Raw genomic sequence first — 12,656 nt, forward strand, 5'->3', positions numbered from 1 at the left:
ATATATATATTCACAAGACTTTGGCTGCAATTGCTGAAGCCCAGCTGCACACTTCCTAGAGAAATCTATAGATCTTATGTTAAGCCTGCTCCTCTACCGCTCCCTACTGGCTTATCTTCGCCATAGCTGCCATGAAAAGAGATTATTTCTAGGCGGCACCTCTCTAAATATTTTTGTTTTCTTCTCCAGGGCTGATTGACTATAATTTTCATTGCTTCCGGAAGGCCATCCATGAAGTTTTTGAGGTGAGAATGAAAGTGGTGAAATCACGAAAGGTTCAGAATAGGCTGCAGAAGAAAAAAGGAGCCACCCCTAACGGGACGCCTAGGGTGCTGCTGTAGGTGAGGTTTCAGGAATATCTTTTGAAATCAGACCTTTCAATGAGGCTGCTGCTCTGTGTTGCACTAAAGGAAGAGGAAGAAGGAGATTGGGACACATGACATATATTTGTTGTAAAAAAAAAAAAATTCCTGCCACTCTCTTGATCTTCTCTTTTTTTAAATAAAGTAAGCACTTTGAAGCAAAAACGTATATTAACAATGAAGTGAAATCTACTGTAACTTCATTACACAAATGTAAACTTTTATGGTCTGTAGTCAGAAAAAATCCTGTGTGAGAACTGCCAGGAACTGTATATATTTTGCACTTTTTCATGTTTTTTTTTTTTTCCCTCATTGAACTCAACTTTGATAAAACAACTTTTCTAGGCTCTTTTCTGTCCTTGGTATCTAGGACATGCATACCGAGTCCATATCTATAGGGCAGTCAGAAAGTAATCAAAAAGTGATGCATTGGCAATGACTTTTTATAAATTTGGGAATCTTTGCTACCAATTGTTGAGAAAAAACATTTTTCAGTGGAGGAACAGATTGGGGCAGCAAGCTCCAGGAGCAATAAGAACTGTCCCCTGTTTATAACTGACATAAATAGAAGTTTTATAGAATAATATTAGCACCGAACTTATCGAAAAATTTCTTTAGCCGTGACAGTGCTTCCCTAGTCGACCCTTTTTACAAAACTCTTTACCTCAACACACATCTCTATAATCATTTTATACAGAGAGGTTATTTCTTTTTGCTGCATTACTGTTCTTTAGAACCTTTGGGACCAGATTTCCAAAATGGTGCCGATCAATGGAGAGAAATCAGAATGTCGCTAAATTGCAGGGTTTCTGGAGGCTTTTCTGTACCTGCCACTCAGGCTAAAGTAATAACATCAGAGGCCACATGGTTTCCCAAATGTAGGTGATTGGCAACTGCAGATTTTAAAATATGTCCTATACAATGTTTGGCCCCTGTGGAATGAGCCTCTTACCGTGCAGCATTGCAAGTGTTTACTTAGGACCAGTTTTTTTTGTTGTTGTTGTTTTTGTTTTTTTTGCATTGCTCCACAACCACAGGCAATATCTCAGTTCTCTGCCACAGAGCTGAATCCTGATGGGCACATTTGTCACCTCTGAGTCTCCCTCTCACCTGTGACAGTGTGCCTTGTGGACTCTGCCTGTTCCCACCTTATGATTGAACTAGAGCTCGGCTCTCCAGCAGCGTGTTCTGCATGGCTAAATAGCCATCCTGAAAACCTCTAAAGGTCAGTGGAAAAGGATGGCCAGAGGAGGCATTACAGTTAGCTTTGTGTCGGTTTCTATGAAATTCTTCCACTTAACATTTACTTTAGGCAAACAGCAAGTTAATAGATTCTAAATCTACCCCCATCCCAAACCATTCCAAGTAGATTATTCTAGATCCATCCCAAGGGTCAGTGCCCTAAGTAAAGCATGTTGGCAGATATTAGAAAATGTACATATATATATGTTTTTAGCAGAGCCTCATAGGGATAGCAATGCTGATCTTAGCAAAAATGAATCAGGTTCCTAAAGCAACTTGTTCTTGACGCTATCCCACTACTATCTGCAGCTTCTTTCCATCCTCTTCCCTTCCATCCTTTTCCTAAGTCCTATTCCTTTGAGGCTGGTAACTGTAATTTAAGATGGTAGCTGATTGGGGTTTAAGGTTTGAGCCCTCCCTAGGGTCTGTGCATTTTGGAAGGAAATTTCTAAAAATCATGAAGGTGCCCTAACTCCCTTCCTCATGATTCCTACTCAGAAACACAGGTGGGTAGGAAGCCAGGGTTCCAGGGAAGTCTTTTTCCTAATTTCCAGACCTATAACCTGTTAGAACTTTGCCAACATGGTACATGGAAGTTATTCTTATAAATCTATTCTTTAATATTTTTTACACAATGTTTCTTTTTGGATAAGCAAATAAAGAATCACTTTTCTAAAGTGACTTTATCCTCAAGATAGAGACATTTACCTATCTGGTAAATCACACATTACTTAGGTATATATGTTATTATAACCAGGTGGAGCTTCCATTTTTAAGCTGGGTATATGATGGGTTTTTGTTAAAATGTGCCTTAAAAGCCTATTACTTCAAGAGCAAATGATTCTTTGGGGGAAAGGCAAAGTTAATGCTATGACATCAGACCCAAGTTCATGGTAGTAAGTGCACTCTTTGATTAATGACACACTGATATATAGACTACTGCCTCAAAGCCGTAAGCATGGCAATGACCTCTTAGTGAAAGAGAAATGTAGGAGTTATATCTAAGCATTCAGTTTCTGAAGACTGTGCTATTGGAATTACAAAATCTTTTCAATTACTTTTTCATTTTATTTTTGATATGGGACTTAGCTTACTTGTGTATGGCCACCTTTAGGTCTCAAATGTAATGCTATAAATATGTATAAATATACAAAATAATGTATAAATACAAAGCCCAAATACATGGTTACACTGACTGCTCTGGAACATTTTTGCTCGTTTTCAAAGGTTGAGAACTTGACCTACAGGTTTCCAGGGCAATTAGAACTTCTATGTGGGGATGAGACGCTTCTTGTGAAATACCGTCTTTGGTTATTTTCAGTGATGTAGATTAGTGTGTATGGCCAGGGTAGCGTGTTTCTGAAGGAATATAAATCAAAAACTGGTTGACATTCACAGACAGTAATATTTTGTGAACATGATATATTTTGGGCCCTTAAATGTAAAAATGCCTAAAAACACAGCAATATTGTTATATATGGGTTATATGAAACGTACTCGAGAAAAACAGCTGAATTGTCTTGATTATTAAAGTATGGTATGCATTCAACTTATGCGGACTGGATGTAATTTGTAATCAAGTATAGTATTTAGTATTATGTTTTACTTTAAGCAGTACATCATTTATAACCATTGTTAAAGCATTCCTTTCAAGAACGTTAGCTGCCCATTTAAAAGCGTGTGTCATACGCTCATGATTTGGCAACACTCTCATTTTATTTCAGGCGTATTCGTAACTAATCTTTTTGGGAGTGGAATGGTCTCTTTGGTGAAAAGAAAGCATGGTCTTTCATGTTTGTGAGGTTATTTACTGTATACATGCGTATCACTGCTGGGTTCCTTTAGATAACTGTGTTTGTCCTAATTAACCAGCTGTCGCTTTATGAAAATGAGGATAAATTGATCTATTTAAGTTGGATTTACATTTTTATTTATTTTTTTAAACACTCGTATCTCTCCATATTTTTGATGGGGACATGCCTGTTTTGGCTGTAGAACTTATTTCAGTAAACTTCAGATATTCTTGCTGCTCTGGCCCTAATCCCTAGCCATCTGAAAATTCTTTTCCTAACAGTCCACCTTTTGATTCTTACTTGCTTAGTAAGATTCCACCGTATAATGACTTTTACAGATCCCTTCAGAGTTTTCAGAGAGGGCTAGCATTAGATGTTATATATGAAATCCTGTTTCTGATGGGAAAATCTGAACTGAAATAATTATTTCCAGACCTCCCTGGTGGTGCAGTGGTTAAAACCCACCTGCCAATGCAGGGAACACGGGTTCAATCCCTGGTCCGGGAAGATCCCACATGCAACGGAGCAACTAAGCCCGTGCGTGGGACTTCCCTGGTGGCGCAGCGGTTAAGAATCTGCCTGCCAATGCAGGGGACATGGGTTCGATCCCTGGTCCGGGAAGATCCCACATGCAACGGAGCAACTAAGCCCGTGCGTCACAAGTGCTGAGCCTGTGCTCTAGAACCCGCGAGCCACAACTACTGAGTCCGCGTGCCACAGCTACTGAAGCCTGCATGCCTAGAGCCCGTGCTCCGCAACAAGAGGAGCCACTGCAATGAGAAGCCTGCGCACCGCAATGAAGAGTAGCCCCGGCTCGCCGCAACTAGAGAAAGCCCACGCAGCAATGAAGGCCCAGTGCAACCAAAAAAAAAAAATCATTTCCAAGGTTTTTTTTTTTTGGCTGCATTGTAATGGCATGTGGGATCTTAGTTCCCCGACCAGGGATTGAACCCATGCCCCCTGCAGTGGAAGTTCAGAGTCCTAACCACTGGACCGCCAGGGGATTCCCCAAGATTTTTAATCAGTGGTGATGTTGAGTTTAGGGGAAAGAAAATGTCATTAAAAGCATTATTTAATACTAACAGATATTGAGTGCACACGATATGCCATGCGCTGCTCTTAAATGCTTTTACATAATTATCCTCATAAGCCCAAGAGGTAGGTACTATTATCACTCCTATTTTACAGAGGAGGCAGCTGTAAAAGATAAAATGAAAATACCTGGAGATCATATTACTAGCAAGATACAAGGCCCGGAGTTGGACCTAAGCGTCCACCCTGTCAGTTACTGCTCTAAGTAGCCTCACCAAATGTCCCTTAAAATTCCCTCCTTTCATGACTAGGAAGAGGGAGACTTGAAGTTCAGAGTTTCTGCTGCACGGGCTTATGAAGGCTGACATGCTGAGGTGTTTAAAATACCTTTTCTGACATAAGAATCAATAGGAGCAGTCTGCTAATGTGCTTCACTTGGAGGGGAAACTCAACAAAGATTATGCTGTTTTTCTTCCTAATCCATTAAATAACTCTAGTGCCAAAAATAATATTAACAGCATTTAAATATCAGAAAATTTAAATACCTTTTATAGCCTTTTGATTTTCTTTTTTTTTTTTTTTTTTTTTCTTCTTTGGCTCCGCTGCGTGGTTTGCGGGATCCCCAACCAGGGATTGAACCTGGGCCATGGCAGTGAAAGCACTGAGTCCTAACCACTGGACCGCCAGGGAATTCCCCAAGCCATCTGATTTTCTGAGAAGCAACAGTATATCAAACTGTAAGAAAATCAAGAGAGAATAAGCCTTTGATCTTAGCTATATTCAACCTTTACCTTGATTTTTTAGTATATGTAACAATAACTTAAAACACTGATCTGGATTAAAATTCTAAAAGATACATTTCAATCCTAATCCTTCAAACCTATATTTAAAATTGCCGCTAGCATACCTTTGTTGGACTCTCCTATAAGAGGTGCCTCAGATCTAACATGTCCCACATGGAACTGGCTTCTTTCTTGCTAAATCTTCTCTCCCTGTGATGGCGTGACCACCCTCCCTAGGGTCCCTGCCAGAAACTTGGGTCTCTTTTTTTTTTTCTTTTCGGCAGAAAGTTATTGTTTCCATTTTGGTCCAAGGCTTGAGAGAGGGCTCCAGGGTGATTAAAAAGCTGCCTAGGGCTTCCCTGGTGGTGCAGTGGTTAAGAATCCGCCTGCCAGTGCAGAGGACACAGGTTCAATCCCTGGTCTGGGAAGATCCCACATGCCGCAGAGCAGCTAAGCCCACGCACCACAACAACTGAGCCTGCGCTCTAGACCCTGCGAGCCACAACTACTGAGCCTGCAAGCCTAGAGCCCGTGCTCCGCAAAAGGAGAAGCCACTGCAATGAGAAGCCTGCGCACCGCAACAAAGACTAGGCCCTGCTTGCTGCAACTAGAGAAAGCCCACGAGCAGTGATGAAGACCCAATGCAGCCAAAAATAAATAAAATAAATTTTTAAAAAATATTAAAAAAAAAAAAGAAAAAGCTGCCTAGTGGCTGCAGAGAGGGACTTCAGGCAGAAGCCCTGACACCAGAGGGGCTCCTCAAAGGCTGCTGGGCTCCGGAGGCTCCTGTTCGTGCTCGAGGGTGAGCCTTTCGAAGAGAGACTCGCCCAGCCCAGCCTGGGGACCAGCCGGCCTGCGGAGATTGGGCAGGTGGTCACCCATCTTCTTGATGAGTTTCACCTGCTCATCCAGGAAGTGGCTCTCCAGGAAGTCACAGAGGTGAGGGTCTGCATGGGCGGAACCCAGGGCATGCAGATCCAGAAGCGCCTGGGTCTGGTTCTTTTCCATGAGAATGGTGGCTTCCATAGTGTCCTGGGTTTTACCCCCCCTCATCTTGGTGAGTATTCTACAAGTCCTGGAAGAGGGCGCGACCATCGCACTGGTTTTGCATTTCTCCTCGGCCAGTTCGTGGAAACAGTGGCCCACGCCCTCCAGAGCCACATCGTCGCCATGGAAATAGAAGCCCAGGAAGAGGTAGGTGCAGGAGTCCCACAGATGCATGTTGACTGGGCAGTTGCTGACGGCCTCCACCTTGGTAGAACAGTTTTTATTTTTTTAATTTTTTTTTAGGGTATAGTTGTTTTACAATGTTGTGTTAGTTTCTACTGTACAGCAAAGTGGAGTTCCCTGTGCTCTACAGCACGTCATTAGAACAGTTCTGACGAATCTGGGAGCTCATGGTTGATCGGTAATAAGGAGCTAAGCTCAGAAAATGGTGTTGGCTCGTCCTGGAGGCCAATGATAGCTGAGTGGCTGATTCCAAAGGCTGTGACTGGATAAAAAAGGTTGGAGGCTGGTGGGAGGCTGGAGCAAGGGTCGTCCCTGGGTCTGTTCCATCCAAACACTGTCAAAGCAAGAGACAGATCTGCGGGACAGTGGAGCGCGCTGCCCGGATCTCATTCTTTTTTAAAAAATTTATTTAATTTATTTTTATTTTTGGCTGCATTGGGTCTTCATTGCGGTGCGCGGGCTTCTCATTGCAGTGGCTTCTCCTATTGCGGAGCACAGCGCGCGGGCTTCAGTAGTTGTGGCGCACGGGCCCAGCCGCTCCGCGGCACGTGGGATCTGCCCAGGCCAGGGCTCGAACCCGTGTCCCCTGCACTGGCAGGTGGATTCTTAACCACTGCGCCACCAGGGAAGCCCTGGATCTCATTCTTGACTCTTCCCTCCTGCTCACCTCCTCCAAGCAATCACCCAGTTCCTTCAGCTCAGCCTTACAAAGGTCTATTGAATCTCTTCTCTTCACCTCCCCTCCACTCTCCTGGTCTAGGCCACCTTCTCCTCGTATCTAAATCTCAGTGGCCGCTTAACTAGTATCCCTTAGCCTCGGCCATCCATCCGTTCCATTCTGCACACAAGACCCAGAGTGACCATCTAAACCTCACTTCTGACCACATCACTCGCTTGCTTGACACCTTCATAGGTTTCCACTACAGGTATCAGTCATACTCCTCAAAAAAGTTTGCAAGACCCTGCCTGCCCAGTCCTGACCGCCTTCTCCAGCCTTGGTTCATTCTCCCTCAACAGTGCTGGACCAGTAGCACATTCCTTTCTTTATCAACCATTTTCTGAGTTAAATTATAATTTTCTTTCATTCAACAGTTATTGATAGGATATCTATTGTATGCCAGACCTTGTGCTAGTAAAATAGCACAAAGACAGACACTGAAGATAGAAGGATTTTTTTTTTTTTTTTTTTTTTTTTTTGTGGTACGCGGGCCTCTCACTGTTGTGGCCTCTCCCGCTGCAGAGCACAGGCTCCAGACGCGCAGGCTCAGCGGCCATGGCTCACGGGCCCAGCCGCTCCGCGGCATGTGGGATCTTCCCGGACCGGGGCACGAACCCGTGTCCCCTGCATCGGCAGGCGGACTCTCAACCACTGCGCCACCAGGGAAGCCCTAGAAGGATTTTAATATCTAAAAATAATAGAAAATAAACTAGTTTTAGATAGGCCCTGTAGATGTTAGTTTTTGTAACCACCGCTGTATAGGATCTTACCACTCTCCAGCAAAGACCATGGAGAGTCATAACAAGCATCTGAAAAGTTGAGTTGTTCTACCAAGAGCAGATCAATAGCTATATTTATTGTATTATTAATTTACTGTAACTAAATACAAGAGGTAGGCTGTGAAAGTAGAAATGTTTATTGAAGTAGTGCCTTTCCCTGTAATTAAGAGAAGAGGTGAATTATATTAAAAATGTGTTTTAAGTGTTACTTTAATGTTCAGACTTTTCTAACTTAATCCATATATGAAGTCAATATCATTTACAAAATTTGATTTAATAAAAAGTTTATTAAAAAAATTTTTTAATATCTTTATTGGAGTATAATTGTTCTACAATGGTATGTTAGTTTCTGCTTTATAACAAAGTGAATCAGCTATACATATACATATATCCTCATATCTCTTCCCTCTTGCGTCTCCCTCCCTCCCACCCTCCCTATGCCACCCCTCTAGGTGATCACAAAGCACCGAGCTGATCTCCCTATGCTATGCGGCTGCTTCCCATTAGCTATCTATTTTACATTTGGTAGTGTATGTATGTCCATGCCACTCTCTCACTTCGTTACAGCTTACCCTTCCCCCTCCCTGTGTCCTCAAGTCCATTCTCTACATCTGCATCTTTATTCCTGTCCTGCCCCTAGGTTCTTCAGAACCATTTTTTAAAAGTGTATTTTACTGTTACTCCTCTTTTCCATCTGTTTGTACCAGGAACTCTTGAGTGCTGTCCAAGGTAGATGTTTATATTCTCTTACTAAATTGATATGACGAACAGTGGAAGATGTGAAGAGAATCTGATGGTAGGAAATAGGGCTAATGCAGAGCTTTTTAAAAGTCATTTAGAATTTTGAAGGGTTGGATGATTTTTTTTAGTGAGGTTTTTTTTTTTTTCCCCCCCCCGGCTTCAACATGTGGCATGTGGAACTTCCCTGACCAGGGATTGAACCTGTGCCCCCTGCAGTGAAAGTGTGGAGTCCTAACCACTGGACCACCAGGGAAGTCCGGATGATATTTTTAAAGGTGTCAAATTTGGCCTGGCAGGTCCTCCAGAAGATCTACCTTTATCAAAAATTCAAGTTCGGTTCAGGCAGGGATTATATTTCAGTTGTACCGTCAGTATCTTTGCAGTTTTTTATAATTGTCAGGGTAAAGTGAAAATATAGGCTTTAATGGTCCCTATTATCATTTAAAAAATACTTCAGATTGTATCATGTTATTCCAAGGAACAATTCAATTTCATGAAAACAAATAAATTTAGGGAACTCCCTGGCGGTCCAGTGGTTGGGACTCCAAGTTCTCACTGCAGAGGGCCCAGGTTTGATCCCTGGTCTGGGAACTAAGATCCCACAAGCCATGTGGGGTGGCCAAAAAAAAAACCAAGTAAATTTAAATTTATATTATATATAAAATAAGTAAAATGATTAAAAATAAGTGAATAAATAAAACAAGTAAATAAAAAAGAAAATCCGAAACAAGATCTTTAATCCAGTAAATACCAGTCAATAGTCTTTCTTTATAGAATGTTACATTTTTTAGCTTCAATAAATGATTTACACTTAAAGCTGAGATGGAGTCTGGTCCTCGGTATTCAATATTGAAAAGGCAAACAATCTTTAAAAGCAGAAAGGGGGACGGTGGGATGAATTTGGGAGATTGGGATTGACATATATACACTATTTTTTTTTTTCCGTCAAAAATGTCAATTTAGGGGCTTCCCTGGTGGCGCAGTGGTTGAGAGTCCGCCTGCTGATGCAGGGGACACGGGTGCGTGCCCACGGGAGAGGCCACAACAGTGAGAGGCCCGCGTACCACAAAAAAAAAAAAAAAAAAAAAAAAAGTCAATTTATTTTTAGGTAACACTTATGGAAAAAGAGATAAACAAGAATATTCACTTTTTATGGTCAGTGTTTTGTTTTGTTTTAAATTCGGGTATAGTTGTTTTACAATGTTGTGTTAGTTTCTACTGTACAGCAAGGTAGAGTTCTCTGTGCTATACAGCAGGTTCTTATTAGTTATCTATTTTATACATATTAGTGTACATATGGGGATTGACATATATACACTACTGATACTATGTATAAAATAGATAACTAATAAGAACCTGCTGCATAGCACAGGGAACTCTACTCAATACTCTGTGGTGACCTAAATGGGAAGGAAATCCTAAAAAGAGGGGGTAATATATATGTATTGCTGATTCACTTTGCTGTACAGCAGAAACTAATACAACATTATAAAGCAACTATACTCCAATAAAAATTAAACAAAACAAAACAGAATGACCATGTGAACTCATACTCAAAGCAATGTTTGAATGGATGCTTAAAACTGCCCTGGGACAGAACTGCAGGAGTCAACCCTTTATGAAGTCCATTTTTAACTTTTTGTTGTGAGCCACAATAAATACAATTCACAATGCAAACTATTATACCCTCATGCTTACAAATATTACTTTAAAAAAATCTCATGAAGTACTATTCTTTCTACATGCAATGCATTCTAGTATTTTTCTCTTTCATTTCCTTTATAAAATCCACTGATGGGTCATGACCTGCAATTTGTAGGCACTGCTAGAGGGAACCCACTGGGCAGATCAGAGATATCTGAGGATTTTCTTTCTAACCTAAAAGGTTTTCCTTCTCTCTGTGTTAATTTTAAGGTCTTACCAAACAGGGAAATTCTGAGGAAGTTCTTGAATTTTTCTTTCATTTGATCAGGGCTTTCTGCTGTGTTGACCAGAGCAGTTTCACTTTTCACTGCCATCCCTGGGATGTTTTTGTATGTTGGGTTGTCGTCCGGGGGCTGCAGTCTCTAGAGGATCATCTTTTACTATAGACTCTATCCTTGACTATAATATATAATTAACTTGGAGTTTAGTGATTCATGAGTTCATATTTAACTTCTAAGGGGTCCTTTTTTGATTCAGATGACATCGGTCTTATCCAGCATCAAGAATCCATGAGTTTTGCCCTTTTGTGCTCTTTTGACACTCCCAAGAACCAGGTGGACAAGGCCCTTTCCCATGAAAGGGAGATGATCTAGCTCCCTCCACTCAGGATGGGGGTGGGGGGAAGGGAGACATTAACTGGTGTCCAGCTGCCTAAGGCCTTGACCTCCCTGCTTTCTTAATCTGTACTAATAAGCTGCTGGGGCAAGGGGGATCTTTCTGGTCCCCCAGAACTGAGAGTCAGAATACTAAGGCCCTTTCCCTGAATGGCCAAGTACAGTAGAGCAGTTAAGACCTAGACTCTCCCATGCTAACCCTCTCCATCACTGTGGAGAATTCCATTCCTATAAGCTATTTCTGTTTGCTTCCGGTTTCCATGATTACCTAAGTCCCTTTGGCTGCTGTCAATTCTCTCTGCCTCTGGCTGATGGATAGCTCACCCCTGCAGTGTTCCACCTTCACCAACTAGATAGTAACCAGGAACTAACTCCAGACTCTCCCAGACCCCTATAAGGCGGTCTTGGTAACAGGCTTTCACTGCCCCTCTATGGGAAGCAACCAGTAAAGGCGCTGACAGGGAGAGACCAGGCCTGGATGTCTTTCCATATTGGCGGAAGAGGAAGGAAATCAGGTTTATAATGTGCAAGAAATACTGCCACCAATTCACGTTATACTGTTTCATTTAATGCTCCAGGCCAGTGTTTCTCAAAGGTACTTGATCTTAAGCATCATTTAGGGTGCTTAAAGATGCAAATTCCCATCTATACCCCAGTCTTCTGGAATGGGAATCTCTGGGCAGAGGTCTGTCTGGGAATCTGTATTTTAAAACAAGCACCTAGGCAATTCTTACAATTTGGGAGACATTGTCTGGCCTGTAGTTGTTGGCAATGAATCTTTATTGTGGTTATAGTTATGTGGAGCTACACATGTGATATAATTGTATAGAACTATATACACACAAACGCAAATCAGTACTTGTATAACTGGTGAAGTCTGAGTAAGTTCTATGCATTGTACCCATGTCAATTTCCTGATTTTGACATTGTATTATATATATGTAAGATCTTAACATGGGGGAGGCTTCATGAAGGATGTTTGGGACCTCCCTGTATATTCTTTTGTTGTTTCCTGTGCATTTATAATACTTCCAAAATTAAAAAAAAAATTTAAGTCAAAAAATAAAAAGGGACTAGGAAGAGAAATTGTGAAGGACTAGGACTGGAATCACCTGGGAGAGCTTTTGTCACTCCTCCATCAACGTACACACACACGGACACATATGTACACACACACATATGCCTCAAGCATTGGTGTCCTTTTCCAACTTGATTTATTTCAAAGTCTACATTAGTTAATCTGCAATTTGAATGTAGAACTTTTATGGATGTAAATGAAACAATTTAAGAGTTTATTTAAACCATCTATTCATTTAGATATTTAAATGCTTGCATTTAATATCAAAAATTATACAAAATGGTATTAATTTAGAAAAGTTACTTTTTCTTCACTCAAATAATTTTAGTCAAATTCTTCACAGGGATCTTCTACAGCAGGGTCTCTCATCACTGGAACAACATTTTGAGTCATCTAACAGTTCCCTTCTAGTTATTTAAGATAGAACAGGTTTTGAATTGAGTAGGGTGCTGTCAGTGGAGATTTTACTGCTCTCAGGAACCATTTGTTAAACATTGGGACAAGTGTTTTTTTTCCCTTGCATATTCACAATCTCCACAAATAGGTCTTGTATTCCTCTTTCTAATACCTTTGTAAGAAGC

The 12,656-nt window shown here is 41.3% G+C and overlaps 1 protein-coding gene across 3 annotated transcripts in view; it reads left to right on the forward strand.

Moving 5' to 3' along the window:
* Positions 1-5,203, forward strand: part of RRAGD (Ras related GTP binding D) — a 40,496-nt gene extending 35,293 nt beyond the window's left edge. For 2 of the 3 annotated variants that reach the window (XM_028494648.2, XM_055087624.1), the window contains 2 exons: positions 190-245; positions 5,060-5,203. In XM_028494648.2, coding sequence (XP_028350449.2) covers positions 190-245; positions 5,060-5,101 — 98 coding nt within the window. In that variant the 3' untranslated portion in view covers positions 5,102-5,203. Of the gene's footprint in view, positions 1-189; positions 3,755-5,059 lie in introns of those variants that run through there. The other variant, XM_007103126.4, reaches the window with a different exon arrangement.
* The last annotated feature ends 7,453 nt before the right edge of the window (positions 5,204-12,656 follow it).

Source organism: Physeter macrocephalus, chromosome 10, assembly GCF_002837175.3.
Source record: "Physeter macrocephalus isolate SW-GA chromosome 10, ASM283717v5, whole genome shotgun sequence".
In the NCBI taxonomy this organism is placed as follows: Eukaryota; Metazoa; Chordata; class Mammalia; order Artiodactyla; family Physeteridae; genus Physeter; species Physeter macrocephalus.